Source organism: Rhododendron vialii, chromosome 2a, assembly GCF_030253575.1.
Source record: "Rhododendron vialii isolate Sample 1 chromosome 2a, ASM3025357v1".
NCBI lineage: Eukaryota > Viridiplantae > Streptophyta > Magnoliopsida > Ericales > Ericaceae > Rhododendron > Rhododendron vialii.
Genome location: NC_080558.1, coordinates 2,431,909 through 2,452,317, shown reverse-complemented (window position 1 = coordinate 2,452,317; position 20,409 = coordinate 2,431,909). Strand labels below are relative to the sequence as shown.

The 20,409-nt window shown below is 36.6% G+C and overlaps 1 protein-coding gene across 2 annotated transcripts; it reads left to right on the top strand.

Moving 5' to 3' along the window:
• Positions 1 to 491: 491 nt before the first annotated feature.
• On the top strand, positions 492 to 10,371 carry LOC131310102 (transcription termination factor MTERF15, mitochondrial). Of its 2 annotated transcripts, XR_009195124.1 has the most exons (3): positions 500 to 811; positions 952 to 2,595; positions 9,983 to 10,371. XR_009195124.1 is itself a non-coding variant. In XM_058336919.1 (2 exons), the coding sequence occupies exon 2, from the start codon at positions 955 to 957 to the stop codon at positions 2,296 to 2,298; it is 1,344 nt and encodes a 447-aa protein (XP_058192902.1). In that variant the 5' UTR covers positions 492 to 811; positions 952 to 954; the 3' UTR covers positions 2,299 to 3,166. The 2 variants fall into 2 exon arrangements, 1 of the variants encoding a protein (XP_058192902.1); XM_058336919.1 differs by lacking the exon at positions 9,983 to 10,371 and having other exon boundaries at positions 492 to 811; positions 952 to 3,166.
• The last annotated feature ends 10,038 nt before the right edge of the window (positions 10,372 to 20,409 follow it).

Genomic DNA, 20,409 nt, shown 5'->3' with positions numbered 1-20,409 from the left:
TTACATTCCTTGTTTATCTACCCACATCGTTAAGTCATTTTAATGGTGTGAACTTATTTATTTTTGTTCTCTTCTCTCTCACATGGTTGAAAAATATTGAAATGCAGTTAGTTGTGGCAAACCATGAACCATATTGTGATTTTTCCATTTTAGATCATGCACATTCGTCCTTGTTAGAAGTTAGATAAATGCATTCAGTCCTACAATCATTGGACGCGACAAGTCCTATCACGCCAACTCTTTCATTAATTCCTTAGAGATTTTTCGCTCATGCCTACGTGGCGCAAAGGGAGTAATCAGTCCCACCGGGAGCGGAGGTAAAAGTTGTTAAGTTTGATTATGAACTAAATGGATAATCAAATGCTGACGTGATATATTTTAATTATTGATTTTGATTATTATCATTGCGGATCCTCTAATATTGTAACGGAGAAGTAATGATAGGTAATAAGTATTTTAATTTATTTTTATTAAAAATCTTTCAATGTTCCAACATGATAGACATCGAGGCGGTGGCGGAGCACTCCAACAACGGCCGTTATTCGACCCACATCCAGAACCACCATCCTCGTTCCCCACGGCTACATCAGCCTCAACCTCATCGAGGAGACCAACCGCTTCCTCGCCGAGATCCACGACGACAACGACGATTTACACAGCTTCTCTCCGATCTGTCCTCATCGTTGCAGTCAGAGGAAGAACTTAAAGGAAGAACGAGAGACGGAGAGAGAACGAGGGAGAGAGAGAACAATAAAATAAGGAATACCTATGAACAGTACCTCGGTATCTCTACCGAGCCATTCCGCCGGAGGTATTTTAGCTTCTTGTTTTGCTATTCTGCTGCAAATGGTTTTTGAGAGTTTTGCTATTCTGCTGCAAATGGTTTTTGAGAGTTTTGCTCTGTATTTTAACTAATTTATCCTCTCTGGCGATTCTGATGTACATGCTCAGTATATGGCGATCAGGGTTCTAATCAGACCCACCTCACGTCGCGTTATCACGTCCACCTGCAAACCACCACCTTCGCTCGCGAACCCTAAACTCCAATACTTCTCTTCAATTCACAGCGTTTTTCAAAGGTACGGATTTCCCATCTCTCAAATCCCCAATCTCCTCTCAAAGAATCAATTTTTACTCAACTCCAATGCCTCTGACATCGAAAAGTCCCTCAAAATCCTGACATCGTTGAAGCCGTCTCAGGAACTTCTTGTCTCTGTTGTATCCAGTTGTCCCAGTGTTTTAGAATTTGAATTTCTCAAGGATTGGGAAATGGGTATTTCTAAAGTGGGTATTTCGAATGTCAGCTCATCCATGGTTTTGAATGTTCTAAAAGTTTCGAGAAAGTTCAGTTTAGGACCGGAGACTCTGTCTAGGTGTATTCAGCGTTTGAAGGGTTTAGGGTTTAGTGATGGTACCGTTACTAGGGTATTAGAGGGGTTTCCAATGGTAATTGTGATGGATGAGAATGGACTTGCGGAGAGAATTGAGTTTTGGGTGGGAATCGGATTCGATACGAAGCAAATTGATCGGATTTTTAATTTGTTTCCTGGTATTTTAGTATTTGGGGTGGGAAATAAGTTGAAGCCCTTGTTTAAGGAATTTGAGGAATTGGGTTTTACTCTTGATGCGACTAGGAGAGAAGTTGTTAGGGACCCGAGTGTACTTTGGTTGGAATTAGGGGAGCTTTCTCGGTGTTTGGAGCTGCTGGGGAGTTTGAAGTGCCGGGTACCTATCAAAGAGAAAATCTATAGTGAAGGAGCTTTTAGGGCAGGAATTGAAGTGAAACGGAGGGTCGATTGCTTATGCAGATATGGGTTGATACGTAGGGATGCTTTTAAGGTTTTGTGGAAAGAGCCACGGGCAATAACGTATGAGATAAAGGACATTGAGAAGAAAATTGAGTTTTTAATTCATCGGATGAAATTTGATGTTCTTTGGCTGGTTGATGTTCCTGTGTATCTTGGTGTGAATTTTGAGAAACAGATTGTTCCTCGGTATAATGTGATTGAATACCTTAGATCAAAAGGTGGGCTTGCCAATGAGGTGGGATTGAAGGGTTTGATCAAACTCAGTAGGTTGAGATTTCACAATCTGTATGTCAAGCCATATCCCGAGTGTGAAATAATGTTTGGCAGGTTTGGAGGAGATGTTGAAGTTAATAACCAGCATCCAGTTGGAATGTGGAAACTTTTCAAACCAAAAAAGTATCCAGAGTCCTCCAAAGAAGATCTTGAGAACATTAAGTCTTTCATGGAGCCGTTTGCTTCGACGACGAATATTGAAATAAATGGAGGTTAGATACTTCCTGGGATCAAATATACTCGGTGAAGGACTTCAAAATAGCACTTTTGAGGAAGACAGTAAATAGGGAAAAGGAACAGAAATGAAGATTGGTTGTGTCTGGGATAAGGGATTCTTTCTAGAGAAGTCTGCACTTTAAAAGAATGTGGAAATTACTCTGTTCATAAGAACGTCTACCAGTATTTGAAACCCTCTCTCTTGGAAGTTTATACTGAAATCTGTGTTGTATGGTTAATGAAGTTAAACTTGATTCAAGGTTGTCCGCGAATTTGGTAATTGCCAGCAGCACAAAAGGTATTTTTTTCCCCAATGGCATGTGAATGACGAATTGTAATAGTGATGGTTGATAAAATCCTACGATACAGGATACATATCCTATGATTCGTATTGTCTCTTTTAAAAAACTATACGTAGCCCACCCTGTATCCTTTTGTTATAAAAATCACATGATACGATGGCGTATCCTTTGATACATTCACGTATCTGGATTTGGTTCGTATCCTACAATTACTTATTGAGCAAAAGTTATACCATATTTTAAGAAGCGGAACTCCAAGCTCGTTCTAAATCCTTTGATCTATTTGTGGCGACATTGAAACCATTCAAAGAAAACCAAAACTCAATCCATTAGGGCTCGAATGGAAGAAAAAACGATTTTTGATCATGTTTTGTATGAATCATATAATTTTCATCTAGAAAACTTATATTTTGTATAGCGAACACTTATTTTCCATCCGTACAACAAATTTTTTGTTGTAATTATTCATAACTATAACTTTTGTTAACGTATTTTATGATACACAATACGTATCCCGATACGATTTATAAAATGAAAAAAAACGATACACGATACATATCCCGAATTCCCGATTTAAAAAACATTGATACTAGTATCTTATTATATTTCTTGTTCATCTAGTTTCGTTTGAGTGAAGTACTTGGAACTTTGTTGCATACTTGATTTTGTAGTTTTTGTAGCACATTCTTTGTTTCTTTAATTCATGCATGTCTCATAAATGTTTTGACTTTGGTATAATGTATGCTAGGAAGCATGAACACGGATATGGCTCCGATGCAATACGGGTATGGTGATACACTTAAATCTAAAACTAGGACATTGGTATCTCGGGACACATCAATAATGGTATGTACCATCTAGTCTGACCTTTTATTTAAATATAGCTATAACAATCCCTGTATTCTTTCCTACTAGTTTGGGTACGTGGCTTACAATGTCCAAATAGTATCCGAAACTTCTGGAAGCCAATAAAAACATTTTTCAAAATATGGATGTTACGAAGTACCCCAAATCCAATATGTAAAAGTATCCAAGGAGTATCAGTATCATATTTGGATACGACTCTCTTCTAGAAGTATCATTACTTTATAGGGTGTATATGATCTATGCCCTTTGGGTTCAATTCAATTCCTCGCTTGTCGTTATCTTTAGTCCTGTACATTCATGTATCAAAAACATATATTTACCTTATTGGCCCATGTCGCACCTGGTTGTCTAGGGCCTCTTAGACAAGCTTCTAATATAAGAAGATATAGTTAACTCTATACATGTAGTTTTGTTCAATTTTATATTGGTTTTACAAATTTGTGTTGCCTTGTCTTTTCACTTTTCTCTGTAGTTTTAGTTGTCGCTAGATGCATAAGAACATGTATAGACACATACCTAGGTTAGTAGCTAAGAGCAGTGGCGGATCCAAAGATCTAATCCATATGGGGTATTAATTAGTCATCACCTGTACTTTTTCTTCCCACCATCAAACACAATAGGAAAATACGAAATTTAAGCATTCATCATCACTAAGCAAACCAAACCAAACAGAGCCTAAGTCTACATGAATCTGTATTGTTTATCGAGATTCGTCGAGGGCATCGTGTTACATAATATGCAAAAAAACCTAGATCCTTTCGACCTATCACCTCTAATGTCAATTTGGTATACCTAGGGGCGGACCTAAGAAGGGGTTGTGTGTGTGTGTGGCACGTCCCACCCCCTGTTTCCAAAATAAACACAACCCCCCCCCACCCCCCCCCCCCCACCCCCCCCCCCCCCACCCCCAAATAAAAATAAATAAATAAATAAATAAAAATAAAAATTTACACATTGAAAGGTTAAATTTAAACATTTCCCCCCCCCCCCCCCCAAATAAAAATAAATAAATAAATAAATATAAATAAAAATTTACACATTGAAAGGTTAAATTTAAACATTTGAAGAATTCTACACAAGTGCATGCTCTGGTATAGTGGTAAAGTGCCTCCTTGTAAGGCGCCAACGTGATTTCCGCTAGGGTTCGATTACCCTGGCACTGTTTTTTCAATTTTTCAAATTCACACTTTCTTTCTAATTTTTTGCGTAAGTTGCTCCCACAAGATTCGTAATTTTTTCCACTAATTGGAAAGGTACAGATCCATTTGGATAATAAATTTTTTCATGACCCATTTATAGTGGGCCGAAATATCCGAGGTTTCAAAGGATGCAAAGGGATCACAATGTGAACCCACTGTTCAGTTGTCTCAGTTTGTCTGTAAGTCGGGTCATGCCTTGACACTCCATGCCACGTGTTTCTCGAACGACAGACGGGCGTCTTGCCGAGCCTTAGTTGTCTATTCGAACGTTTGGGCACTTGCTTTGCTCGGTAAGTCTTTCTTTCGCTCGGCTGAGTACTCTTGCTCGTCGGACCTTTTGTTGTTTGGGAGATGCTGCTTACGCTCGGTGGGACAGTATTCATTCGGTGATATGGCCACTCGGGATGGCACTCGGATGTGGTTGTTGTGGAACGTTCTGGAAGCTTCCGTTGATAGGTGTGGTGCCCTCTCTGATAACCGATTTGATGTCTCTACTTGATGTGACATTCTTGACATTGACTATTGTGGCTCTGCAACATGTGACGTCATCCGAGTGTCACAAGGCGCGTATGGAGCACCGCCGACTTGCCCAACACTCAAAGCCTTGCCTATAAATACAAGAGTATCCCTTCTAGGGCAAGGTTCTGAAAAACATTCACTACTACTCTCTTCTCTCTCCTAGCATATTTTCTTACTAAACTTCATCTCACTCCTCCACTTACTGACTTGTTCGTCGGAACTTCTTCCCGGAGGAACACGCCCCTTCAGTTTGCAGGTACACGAGCCTCCACGTCATTCCATCAAGGTTCAGCAACGAGACGAAAGGATCCAGAAGGTTCAAGGTTAATTCAGCCCCCCACAATTGGCGACTCTGCTGGGGAGCAAACACTTTTCCCTAACACATAGTGGACCTGAATTCAACCCCATATCTTCTCCTTCTTTCTTTCTCACCTCAAGATATGACTCAGCATCTTCCACCGCCAGAGCTGGAGAGCTTTACCTCTGGTTTGGCCGGGTACAGATCGCTCATTCCCGAACCCTGCCAAGCCGCGAGGACCGTTCTTCCAGTTTCTCACAGGATGGGTGCCTCTGGATGTACACATCACGTCGCGCCACGGCATTTGGGACCTTCGGAAGGAAAACAGCCCATGGATCTAAACAAACCCACCACGGCACACACTCACGAATGGTCAAGATTAGTTCGTATACAGATCCTCAATTTGAAAGAAAGTAGTTCGTATACAGATCCAATGTTACTCACGCATATGCATTGGAGTAGTTCGTATACAGATCCTCAATTTGAAAGAAAGTATCGAATGATTTCTAGATACTCTTGATCACCTATCCAGACTTTTATGAAAAGATCAGATCATGGCACTTCTTGTAGCATTGTAGTGGAATTATAGAGACAAGATTAGTTCTCTAACACGTTGCTTACTTCTTAAAGGAGAAGAATATGATGATACTTAAATACCTTTGTGAACAACTTCCCCACCCTCAATAACTAAGACCTTATGGCATTGGCATCACTATCACTGGACAAGAAGAGTTCTTTGGGATGCTCATTCTTAGTAAGGAGCTTCATTTCATAATAGCAATGGCGATCAGGGTTTAACTAGACCCATTGTTATTATGAACCCTAATTGCCAATCTCTAATTCTTCTTTCCCTTTATGCGTGTGTGTGCGCGCGTGTCTGATGGGCTCGAGTATTGTGTGGTATGAAACCCATTTGCTTTAAATGCAATTTCTAATTCATATGTGTGATATCCTTCTATCTCTCCTCTTTTTCTTTTTTTTTCTTTTTAATCATCTTGTGAGCTATGAGTGGGACCCTTTAAGAATGCTAATAAGTTAATAACTCAAGTTTCATGATCCAAGCTTCCAAGTTTCGAACGTTGATCACGATAAATAGTTTTGATTTGAGCTAATGAATTCTCTAACGGACCTAGAACGCTCAATTTCCACCTTGGCAGTGTGGTGTTGTGACCAATTGAACTACAGTCCAGCATGTCCAAGTGGTAAGTCGGGGTTCTGCAAATCCTTTAACCAAGGAATTTGTCCTGCAAGAACTCTTTTTCTTTTCTTTTTTTGCCAAAAGTTGAGAGGTAGTATTCATCAAAAATCCTCATGGGAGAAGGTTGAGAGTCAACAGGTCGGACATTCCTACAGAAAGAGTGTATAAGTGCATGAATGCGCCGCGCTATAGAATGAAAAGAAACCCCCCGAAGGAGGACATTATTAAAACAAATACTCCCTCCGTCACAAAAAAGATGACAATTTTTGAAACTTGTGTCATTTTTTGTCGCTTATATCTTTCAATTTATAATTTTTTTATGAGTTTGAAAATTTTGTATAATAGAATTATAGAACTAATCGAGAACTATCAAATAAGATCCATATTGCATATTTTTTTAGATTCATATTGAAAGATATGCCTTGTTTGGATAGTGATTTGAAAAAAATTTCTCAACTCAAAAAATACTCATTACTCCTACTTCCAATCATTACTCACATCTATCTACAATCATTATTCTCATTTCTCTCTCTATCTCTCTCCAATCATTACCCCTACTTCCAATCATTACTCTCATTTCTCTCCCCACTTATAACCCTACAAAATTTTTCAAAAACTCATCTAAACATAGCAATAAGGAATTGAAATTGGCACGGATATCAAAAATTGACATCCAATTTGGGACGAAGGGAGTAACAAAATAAAAGAAGCACCACCGAGACATCCGCCACCACTCTTTCTCAACCACCTTGATAGACTCGTAACCACCACCTTTATTTCACAAAATAGGAACACATCGTTGGGAGGTGGTCTCCCAGCAAACGCGATAGACAGCTTTAGGTCACAAATTTGAGAAGATAAAGGCTGAGAACGGTGGTGGACAATATCTTACCCGCAACTTTTGAAACCAAAGCCCCGAGACGTCGCCGGAAAATGATCTGGCTGAAAAGTCCCAATGGGTGCCCAAATTTCAGTAGCGGGATTGAGAGAGAAGACGGGTTGATGGTGGGGGAAAGAGAACAAAAGGAGAGAGATTGGAGGGGAAGGATCCCTCCCCTCCCGCCCCCTGAGAAAGGGGGGAGGGGAAGGGCCGTTGGCGGTTAGGGTTTGGAGATTTTTAGAGAGAGACTTTGATTTCCTTTCGGAGTTTGTTGTCCTGCAAGATCTCTTTGAAATCGAATTCTAGGTATATTTGTTTAATTGATTTCTCTTTTCCTTTGAGATTTCGTTGTTTTCGTGGCCGTAATGCATCTGTGAATAGAGAAGTCTCAACTTGTTTTTAGTCTCAACTTGTTTTTTCGTCGTTTTTTATTCGGTTCATTTATTTACATTAATTCTTTCTTTCTTTCCTGTGTGTGTGTGTGTGTGTGTGTGTGTGTTTGATGGTCTCGAGTATTGTATGATATAAACACATTTGCTTTTAATGGTGCTTCAATTCCTGGAATATGTGATCTGCTTTTTTTGTTTATGATATTGTGATATGTGGAAGAAAGTGAGGTGAGGTGGTTTTAGTATATGCAAGCTGTGAATGGAGCCCTTTAAAAAGCTAATAATGAAAGTTTCATGATCCAAGCTTCAAACATGCCCAATGCCCTTTTAGTGTCAATTGTTGGTCCATGGTGTCAGTTGTAAGCTTGACTGGGGCTATTGAATTTTGTAGGGTTCGTTTGGGTGTGGTGACGGAACAAAGAAGAGGATGGAGATTAATAGGGGGTTGGATCATTGAGTGGTGAGTTGATTGAGGTAATTAAGGGGGTTGGGAAGATAGATAAGTTAGTTGTGTGCGGTTGGCTATGTAGCACCGACACTCCAAAAGGGCGCCGTGTCCATGTATCGGACACGGGGACACGCCCAAATACGTATTGGACACGGTGGCGTGTCCAATAATTTTTATTATTTTTTGATGGGGGACACGTGGGAGACACGCCGGGGACACGGCTGAGGGTCAAAATGTAATATGTATTTTTAATTTTGAAGGGTTAATATGAAATTATTCAAAAATATTTGGGTTAAATTGTAATTATGCCTTTATTTGGACCATGGTAATCTTATACATTCATATAGGACATGTCTTCATCAACAGCGGAAGAAAAGAAAAAATATATGTATATATGTATTTTTATATATATATATTTATTTATTTATTTATTTATACACGTGGCGTGTCCCCCGCCGTGTCCGTATTCCCATTTTTTTAGAATTGCCGTGTCCAGTGTCCGTATCCGTGTCCGTGCTACATAGGCGGTTGGAATTTGTTTGATTCTTGTGTGAGAATGTGTATTTGGTATTTGTATGAAGATGGGCATAACCGTATTCTCCAGCAGTGGTTTAGAATTGACGTGTCCCGTGTCCATATCCGTGTCCGTGCTACATAGGCGGTTGGAATTTGTTTGATTCTTGTGTGAGAATGTGTATTTGGTATTTGTATGAAGATGGGCATAACCTTATTCTCCAGCAGTGGTTTAGAATCGATTGGGTTCCCTGCAACATATGATTATAAGCCTGCCAACGATCGCTGCTTAATGGGTTTTCATTCTGAAGAAAGAAGAAATGCCAATGAATTTTTTGTTTTGAACAGAAATAAATGCCAATGAATGATATATGTAGTTAGAACTGGTTTGAAGATGATTATCCCTAGGCCTCACAGTTAAGTCCAAGATGGCAACATGCTTGTCTCCAAGACCTCACTTCACTTGTATCTGATCTTGGAAGTGGTGCTTATTTGGCTGCCTTGCAAGTTATGGATGGGTTGCAGGATTTACGAGTGGGGCTGCGTTAGAACAGTGACCTAATCTAGTAGGATTACTCTACTAAAGTTCAACATTTCTTCTGCCTTCTCAAATTAGTGGAAGTCCCAAATATTAGTATGATGAAGGAACTCTTGACGTTGTAGCTTGAGGACAACTAGATTAAAAGTATCTTGAAAGTTTCCCACACGAGTTGAAAGCTTGCACAAAGCACTGGTCTGTTTGTTGCATAGAATAGAAAGAATTTTAGTTTAGAACTTCTCTTGGTTTATTTGTTTATGTATCTCATGAACATTCATCAATTCCATTAATGTAATTTATAGACAGTGTGATTGTAGAATGGCCCCATTACCCTCTGATATTGAAATAAGTAGAATGTTATGTCACAATTAATGTTTCTTCCCTGTGATTTACTTATTTTTTCTACGCCAATGTCATGAAAACTGAGTCCACTACTAGTTCTAACCACAAACTTAAGTTACTGGTGAGACATGGGTTGCTGAGAAGTGCTTGCGAAGTTCAATTGCTGTTCCTTCAGTGCTTTGCATGGTGCAGGATTGCTGGTCAATGAAGTTCACCTGGTGATACGGCAAGGAGGAGGGCACTTGGTGGTGCAATCTTCCTAGGAACGGATAGCATTCTCTCGATACCGGAAAACGATGTATCCACCAACCTCTGTATGCTCCTTTTCTTTCTACATTTGTCAGATAGGGGACACACAATTTCAGAGTAGAAAACTAGGGTAGGAGGCTATGCTCGTATCCCCTAGGCATTCTCATTTTACGTTGAGGAATCAAACTTCCATTGTGAGCCAAAATATCGGCTGGTTTGATGGCTAGTTCAACTATGATCTAGCGTGGTTGGTTGCCAGTGGTTTGGTATCACTTAAGGTTTTTAATTTTTCCATGATAAGAATTCACACTTGATTTTCATTGTTGGAGGTACACAAGAGCTTGAAGTTGGTGTGGATGAACACGTGAACAGTTTATAAGCAGGGGTGTGTTAGAAAAAGGAATAAACTAACAAATTGAATCACGAATATGTGTTCTGCTCATTCTTTATTCGTCGGAACCAGACCAGGCTGTAACAAGCTAGTGATGGTGTGCCACACACTTACCGTGAAACATGAATTTTATGTGTTTCGACCAATTTTTGTGGTTGTTGCAGGACTCTGGTAATATGTTCTACTTTACTAGTCTCTAATTGCAAATTTTTTTTTTTTGAACGGCAAAAAAATTTCATTAATCTTAAAATTGGTCTCTTGTTGCATTTTGAAGAGACTGAATGATAGTGTATAGGCCATAGCGACTATTAGCGAGAATATGAAGCCTTCTAGCATGGCGCTTCACGCATAGACATGTTGCATTTTGAAGAGACTGAATGATAGTGTAAAGGCCATAGCTGACTATTAGCGAGAATATGAAGCCTTCTAGCATGGCGCTTCACGCATAGACATGTTTATTTCGTGATCCTTAATTAAATAAAAACTCGAGAGATTGGATGAATGCTCAGTCATTTTGAGAATTTATAGGACCTTTGTGCCACCATGTTGAAGTATGAATATAGTTTCGTCATAGTTTATTCTATCGTTGTCAAACATCACCGGGTGCGGATAAAAAAAAACATCACCGGGTAGTTGGAGAAGCGATGCTTGATTTGAGGTGATGAGAAGAAAGACTGCATAAGATGCATGATAGGGGAGACACATGAAAAGTACTGGCCGCTTCGGCCTAACTTTTTAGAAGCTTCTTGGCACGGGTTTTTAGTTTTTAGTTTTTTTTATATTATTTTTACTAGATCGGGGTATAATTCTTTTAAGGATTATATTAAGAATTTGACGGAGTACCTCTTTAGGGATTTGGTTCATCAGCTCTGGAATTGAGAAGGATCTTTGATTTGTTTTAACCAGACACTGACTATTTTGAAATTGGTTCTCCGAAAATTCTATTTCATCTGTTTTGAGTTTTGACGTTGCCTGAGATATTAGCTACTAGTATTTTTTTTGTATTCATGTTTTTGAAGTCGACTTATCTTTTTATAATTTTGCTCTTGAAAAGCATAGCATTATGATGTCTATTTTTTTACGTTTGCCTCTGGGCCCCAAAGTTCAGGGCCGGGGCCGGCACTGATGTGACCCAATATATTTTTAATTTTTTTGACAAGTGATTCTAAGTTGTGAAACAAAAAATATATTTTTCTTTTTTTATATCTCCTGAGAATCCCGTTTTGACTAAGGATATACCCATTCGATCGGATTCTAAGCCGTAAAAAACATCTTCGTTATTAAATTAGAAGACAAGAAAAAAAGAAGCAGAAAAGACGAACGAAGAACAAAGAAATTAATGATGTACGTACATTATGTTGACCTTTGAGAGAGAGAGAGAGAGAGAGAGAGAGAGGAGTTAAGATAAGAAGCAAGATCTCTTTCATAAGCAAACTCATTAAACTATACTTAGGCTCCGTTCCGGAAATTTTCTTAAAAAATAAGTACTTGTTTTGTCACTTCTAATTCAAAAATAAGAAGGGGCATTCCACAAAATCCTTCTTAAAAAGTTCATTTCACATTTTCAAACTCAAAAATAATGTAAATGAAAAAAAAATTCAATTTTTTTTGCACCGTATTAAAGATCTCAATGAGATCTATCAAACAAGATCATAGTGGTAGGAAAATTATTTACGTAAATACATGATTTTTGAGCTTGAAGTTGCCTTATACAAAAAATAAGATTGTTGCTATGATAATGGGCGCCGGCGGAGGGAAATCGTACCCGCGGCCTCGCTGGGCCGTCTCCGGCCACCGGACGGCCGATCCGAGCCGTCCAAAAATTCTAAAAAAAAAAACCGAGGGGGCCCTTGCGGGAATGAATGGCATCCGAGGTGTGTAGGGTGCTTGATCCGAGCACCCATTTTCCATGTATATATGATATAATAAATATATACACGGAAAAGGGGTGCTCGGATCAAGCACCCTACACACCTCGGATGCCATTGATTCTCGCGACGGCCCCCTCGGTTTTTTTTTTTAGAATTTTTGGACGGCTCGGATCGGCCGTCCGGTGGCCGGAGACGGCCCGGCGCGGCCGCCGGTACGATTTCCCTCCCGGCGCCCATTGGTACCTATATAAATTCTACCAAAATAATTACCACCCTTCTTATTTTTCAGAACAACCCTTCTTATTCAATAAAAAATAAGTTCTTAATTCCTTTCTGGAACACAGCCTTAAAGGTTTGTACTCTTCATGAAATTTATTGATACTGCCTATTTGTTTATAGATTCAAACATATGCTGTTTTTCCACCAAAGATTGTGAAATCTATATACTGTATATAATATGTAATAGTGTATCCTTTCATTAAGATGGTGCTTATCATCTGTACTTGGGGAGAATTTAATGCACAGTTAAGTGTTGTTTAATAACACTGCATATCATTTTATGTGTAATTTATTTAAAGTAACTGTTCAAAAAAGCCCTGCAAGTTGCTTGGTAGTCAAGTGACATGAAATTGGCTGCTTTGAGTTATATCATGTGTGAGAAGTCAAAAAAAGTTATATCATGTGTGCCATGTCACAATGAAACTTTTTTTAGAATTCCTCATGGAGTGATTTTCACACTCCTCTTCCACATTCAATTGCATTTCTTATGGCATTAATATTGTAAAATTAAAAAATTATTACTTCACACATGAAAAGAAGAATCTTGTAGTTTTAGATGTCACTAATAAAAACAAAGAAAATTGATTTTGGCACTTCAGTTTTAGCTATTGGCACTTCACTTTGTGTTTTAATCATGTGAGATTATAAAATAAAAAGTAGAGTGCCACCAGCTAAAAATAGAGTGCCAAAATTGCATCCCAAAATGAAATTACAAAAATGCATTTATGTGAAAAGGGAATGTTAAAAATCAATTTTAATCAACTTCCTTTCATAATTAATTGATTGCCAGGAACAAAAGGTCGTATTGGGTGAGCGATTATTCAGTGTTCCTAGCATTGTTCTACAGACACTCAATATCACTTATATGAGTGTGGGTCCCACAAAGTAAGATCAATTACTCTCTTACAAAATTAATCTAAAATTTGTTGAATCATTGTCTTCATCAACTTCATTTTCTTTCAGTTAACTTATTCAAAAATGCTAGTTAAAATTTATAAAAAAAATCAAGAATTAACATGGTTGTGTTTTACGCGCATCCATTTTCATTCATAAGGCAAAAGGTTTCCGTAACAAAACTCGTGTGATATTTTTCCTTACTACTCCGTATTGTTTTGGATGAGGTGTTGGGAAAATGTCTAAAGAAATGGTTCAATATATATATATATATATATATATATATATATATATATATTGTCCAATTAAGCCTAGTCAAATACAGTATATATATATAGACATAACAAAGAGGAACATAAAACCATGTACTCATCATGTAGCCTATGGCCGGTATCTTTGAGATTAGTCACCTACCGAGAGAGCCTTCAAATTGTATTGAATATGAATCTGGCTTCTCTGATTGTAGATTATAAAAGTGTATTTTTGCTCTTTTTTCTTGCTAATTTAAACTTCATATAGAGTATAAAAGTGCAAGGTATTCTATTCTATCCTTATTCCTATTTTTAAGGATAGATATATGCATGGCAAATTCCTCTCCTACTTTCCAAATTATTCAACAGATTTTCTTCTCTTGCCAAGACTCAACAAAGTCCATTTGAACCTCAGTTGGTTTTGATTAGTAAAAACTGGTGTCCGAGTTAATAAAAGGCTCAATAATTAAGTCCCTTTCTTTAATAGGAGTACACAACAACATGCATCGAGAGAAGGGAAGGGAGCGTTGATGTTAAGAATAATTTTTTTAATTTAAGTTAAACTAGTAATTACTTGTTGCTTTGGACAACTTTGTAGTACAATTACTTTATATAGTTCAAATAGTAATCAAATACGTACAATTTCAAAGAAACTAGAAAAAAATCAATAAAATTATAAAACTTTGGGTATATAAATGCACACCACTTGCGAGAGACTCATTTCGGGGTCCCACACAAATGATCGAAGCTGCTTAATATATTTTTAAAATAATTTTTTAAGTATCCTATAAATAATCAGCTCAGTCAGATATTAGTAAGGGGTTGATCGATTCTTTGCTTAATTTAGCAAAGAATCGATTAAGCCCTTACTGATATCGGAATGAGATGAATTTTTACAAAAATTCTTCAAAAAATATTCTAAACATATTGAGCAGCTCCGATCATTTATGTAGAACCCCGAAATGGGTCCTTCATAACGCGGTGTGTATATGATGTACCCATTGCATTGCTTGGAAATTGATGAAAGAATCGATTAAGCCCATATCGATCATATCCATGTGAGAGATTTTGTTAGGAAATTGATATTCGCGTTCCATTTTTGCTAATGGTGCTCCACTTTGTTCATGAAGTTGGTTATTAGTAACTTCACGTTAAAATTGGAGCACCATCAGTAAAAAGTAGAGCGCGAAAATCAGTTTCTATTGTTTATAGGAATTCTTTAAAAAATATTATAAATTTATTGAGTGGCACCGATAATTTGTGTGGCACCCTGAATGGGTTCTTCATAACACAGTGTGTATATGGTGGACACCTATAATAGTGTACCCATTGCACTATTGCAGGACTTATAAAATATATGAACCCTGCTATTGGTACCGATGAGGTACTGACGAGCACGCAGAGCCTATTAATATCAATCTCATCGGGTACCCCTAGGATTATGCTAAAAAATTATATTCCCTCCATCCGGATTTAATAGTCCTTTCTTGGAGTTCGTGTTACTTTTCAATCGATTATATCTTATAATTTATACTCCCTCCGTCCATCGTTAAGTGTCATGCTTCGTAATTCTAACTTATTGAAAAGACATCATTATTACACATTTCACATCAGTTTTTACCTCTATTTTCTCTCCTTACCATCTATAAAAATATTATCATTATATTTTTACTTACTAACTTTTCAAAATGGAATCTACTTTAGGAGCAAAATGGAAAATTCACTAACTTTTACCCACTAACTTTACAAAATGGACATTTATTAAGGGATAATCCAAAATAGAATACTGGACTCTAAAAAAGGGACGGAGAGAGTAATATTTTATATAATTGTTGAAAATATTGTCTTATAGAACTAATTGAGATTTATCAAACAAGATCCATATTGGATGTAAAATTCATTATTAATTTAAAATATAACTCATTTTTTATTCTGTTAGAATTGAATTAGGAACTATTAAATCCGGATGGAAAGAGTAAAAAATATGGACGAAACAGCCCAGTTGACTTGCGTGCCCGTTAAATTCACTTTCCTACCGGTAGCATTGATTTTGGTAGTTACTACTTGCAAGCACAGATGAAATCTTTGTGTCCAGAAGAGGAAATCCTGATAAAGTCAGTCATTCATACGCACAATACCCATCATAGGCAGTAAGTCTACTGGTACAGAAAATTGGTACAGATTTTTTATACAGATTTGTTGTGGGGTCCACTACGGATCACAAACACATAGCACAGCACAGCATAGCACAGAGTCACAGACACACCTACGTTAGCGTTCGATGACAATCAAATGTTTTTCTTCTTTACATGAGCCTGAACAATATTATTGAACCCGTTTATGGGCACCAAGGATTAGGGCTGTACGCCTTAGGGCTTTGAGACCCGTTTTGGGTTCTTAAAAGATGATCTGAATTTTTTTCCGCTCGACCAAAAAAAAGACAGATGATCTGAATCGCTCATTTTTTTTTAAAATATGTTATTTAAGGCCCTTGAAAAATATCAGCTACCCAAAACCGAATAAAGTTACACAAGCATTAGATGACAAAGTTTTGAGTACATTCACAAAAGAAAATAGAGTGCAAAGTTATTTCTTTTTGTACTAATGAATTAATATTATGACTAACATCTAGTATATAAAATTGCGGACAAAGTCCAAACAACATGGTACCAACGTACATGCTATATACATCAATTAAAATATGGGTACACCATTTGTACGTGCACCAAACTAGCATTTAACCCATTCAATGCACATAACAACACAAAACGAACTTTGACATTTCTTTGTGTAGTGCACCAGAATTGTGTCCGTTTAATATATGAGACAACAAAAAGGCATTGAGTATAATATTTTTTTGAGTCCTCTAGTGCATTGAACAGACACATTGCTAGCGTCAAGCAAACGGGTCAACGAATAAATTGTGAAAGTCAATTTTTGTGTTGTTCCTTGTATCGAATGGAGACAATACTAGTATTATTATTCTGTCTAAAAACAAGAAAAATAAAATTCATAAAAATTCATTAAAATTGGAAAAAATAATTCAAAAATCAAATGTCAGGTCAAAGATGTCAAATTTTTTTTTTCATTTTTAGGGACCTTTTTTTTCCAAAGTTGTCAAAAATAAAATCGTATTTTTCATTTTTCAAAAAGGGCCCCAGGACTCCAAAGGTGAGAGATTATTCGGTGCTCTTAGAGCAACTCCAACCAAGCTCTATAATGTTCTAAATCTCTATATTAAGAGGACATTATGTAATTCATTCCATCTTTTCTTTAACTTTTAGAAGTGAGATGTCCAATTTTGAGAGCCAAAAAGTAAATTTGTAGACCAAATATTTAAAAAAAACGATGGATCTCTCAAAGATTCTCATAAAATACAAAAGTTGAAGAAAATACGAGATAAACTATAAAGTTTTTCCTCAATTTAGAAATTACGATTATTATAGAGTTTGGTTGGAGTTGTTTTAAGAAGGCACAATTATGTGGTGATCAGAGTCATTTTCTCTCGACAGATAATGGTTTGTGGTAGAGAATGAGTGAGGTAGAGAATGATGTCTCGTTTGGATTCAAACTTGAAGAAAAAAAAATTTCAACTCAAAAAACATTTAATCATCCATACCTTCAATTATTACTTTCATTTTTCTCTCATTTTTTTAATTATTATTTTCATTTATATCACTATCTCTCTCCACTCATTACTTCTATGTTCAATCATTACGCTATTTTCTTTTTCCACTCGTTACCTAAAAACCAAACCCAAATTTTTTTAAAAACTTATCCAAACAAGGCATGAGGGTGGAGCATACGGCGGTAGTACTGAAAGGGGAGTGAATAATATTTTCCCGAAAGGCAATGAGCATGAGCTGCCAAACAGCCAAAAGTGCTGCGTTTGGTACGGTTACCGGCACACCTTTGAGCAAAAATAAATAAACAAGGATAGTGTTTTTGTCACACTCTTTTTTTTTGATAATTTCACATCCTGTAAGTGCATTTTTTGATGTAAAAATACACTTACAGAGTGTGACATTATTAAAAAATAACGTGGCAAAATCATTTCCTATAAACAATCATGCACGTCTATGATCCGCACAAGCAACAGAAGCAAGAGACTATAGAGAGAGAGAGAGAGAGAGAGAGAGAGAGACTATTCAAGGAAGGAAGGAAGGATCTCTACAATATCTCTCTCTCACAAGGAATTGAAGAAGAATCAGAAGAGAATATTTGGGTACAAAGTCCAATAGCGATGGAGTAGTTTTTTTTTTTTTGATCCGCAGCGATGGAGTAGTTTGAAAAGCATTATTATCTTCATTGATTACGGCGTTGATAGCGTAGTAGTACTAAGTATTTGATTGTTGTTTATTTTGGGATATCCTAAAGGAAGGGGTCTGATTGAAACTTGTGGAAAGGAAGAGAAAATGAAAGAAAGTTTGAAAATTTTCTCTTCCCTTATTTGGTTGGAGAGGAAAAGAGAGAGAAAATGGCAAAATAGAATTCTAAGAGCATCTCTAGTCTTGACCCGTTTTAAGACTCAAATTTAAAAATGGGACAAAAATTACAAAAATTTCTTTCCAATCTTTGACCCAAACCCTTCCCCATTTTGGATTTTACCCATTTTTTTGCCCAAATCTGAGACAACTTTTGCCTTGACCCATTTCTCCAACGGCTAGTTAGAAAGAGAGAGAAAGAGGAAGATGTGTAAAATTTGGGTTTGATGGTTGGAGATGTGTCTACCCAAAATTTGACTCAAATTTGAGAAAAAATATGGGTGAAGGCTGGAGATGCTCTAAGAATAGTAGTAAAATTCCCCCCCTCATTTTCTCCCATTTTCCTTTTTTATTATTTTCTCTCTTTTTTTCTTTTCCTTCCATGAGTTCCAAATAGAGCCTCAAGCATGGCCAAAGGTGCCGTGAGCCAAATGGTAACGTCTTTGGCCTGCAAAAAACTTGCCAAACCTTCACCGATGCACCTTTTCAATCCATGGGAAAGGAAGAAAAACAATACTCCTACTAGAAAAAAATATTTGGGTCTTGAAGTACCTATTTTCTGTCTTACGAACAAGTCATTATTTCACAATATATCGCTTTTAATTTATAAAAAATAAATATTTATTTAAAATAGTTATAAATAAAATTATTGGCTGGACACATAATTTTGTACTCAACTTTTACGAAGAGATTGCCGTTCCAAAAAAAAAAGCTTTTACGAAGAGATTAAACATAAGTAAACTTATTTCAAAATAGTGAGAAAGCGTATCAAAATTTATTGTTCAGTTTAAACTCCAATACTACTCGATTGTAAAATTCATTTTGATACATATGATCCAAATATTTGTACAGGTCTAGAATTATTTTTTAAGGCTAAATTCTAAAGGAAAGTTGAATATTTCGGGTGTGTTTGGTAATCTTTTCAGTTCTCAATTTAAAAAAAAAATAGAAATAGAAATAGGTTTATATTTTCATAAAAACAAAAACAAGAAACATGTTTGGTAATAATCTTTTTGAAAACAACAAAAATTGAAAACACAAACATGTGTGGTAGTATCATTTTTGTTTTTGTTTTTATTCTTCAAATTGAATGAAATTAGAAGAAATAAAAGAAAAAAGTTCCACATACAAACAATTAACAAAAACAAGAAACATGTTTACTTAAACCAAAACTCAAATCCATCAATCGCATACAAATGATATTCACTTTGAGCTCAAACCTTAAATAAGGGTAACATAGTTTTAAATAATGATAACTACATTTGCAGTGGTATCATCCACTACGATTCATGCTAGCCCAAATTTGTTTGGCAATTCGATCACGAACATTAGACATATGACGGAGTTGTCCACAAGTGATCAATTGGATTTTGTGAACTACTCCCGCTAGCTCACATAACCTATGTGACTGGTGTGAGTGAGCACGAGCGGAAGCGAGCAATTGAGTGTGAAAGCGATTTTTGAAAACACCACAAATTATTAAAACTCGTGAGAATTGAGACCGGACTGGAAGAGTGACAACGAATTGTTCTACTCAAAGGTTATGTTCCAAAACCCTAGTACGTAATAAGAACTGCAAACTTTGGTACATTACCGTACATATAAAATAAGTTTAGGTGGTGTTTCACTTTTTAAAAAAAATATTTTATTTTTTAAATGAAGGTAATTCCAAATTCAAATATAATAAAAATGAAAAATATATATTTTAATTTTATTTACACTGTTTAAAAGATCTTAATGAGATCTATCAAACAAGATTCATATTAGTAAAAAATTATTTTCGTAAACACATAATTTTTGAGTTTAAAATTGCCTATTTTGAATGATTCCCACACAGATTTTTGTGCACATATCATACACATACATTTTTGTGGGGCTCATATCGGGGTCCCACAAAATAATCCAAACCGTTTTTTTTTTTAAAAATATTTTTTGGAGGGTTCCCGTAAAAAATCAACTCCAACGGATATCGGTAAGGGCTTTCTCAGAAATTATAAGGCGAATCATTCTGTTTTACTCTACGATTTCTGAGAAAACTCTTACCAATATCCGTTGGAGCTGATTTTTTACAGGAACTCTCTAAAAAATATTTTAAAAAAGATGAGCGGTTCGCATTATTTTATGAAACCCTAATATAGGCCCCAAAAAAATGCACGTACATGATGTGTGCAAGTAACACTGTTGTTTTTCAAAAACTCCT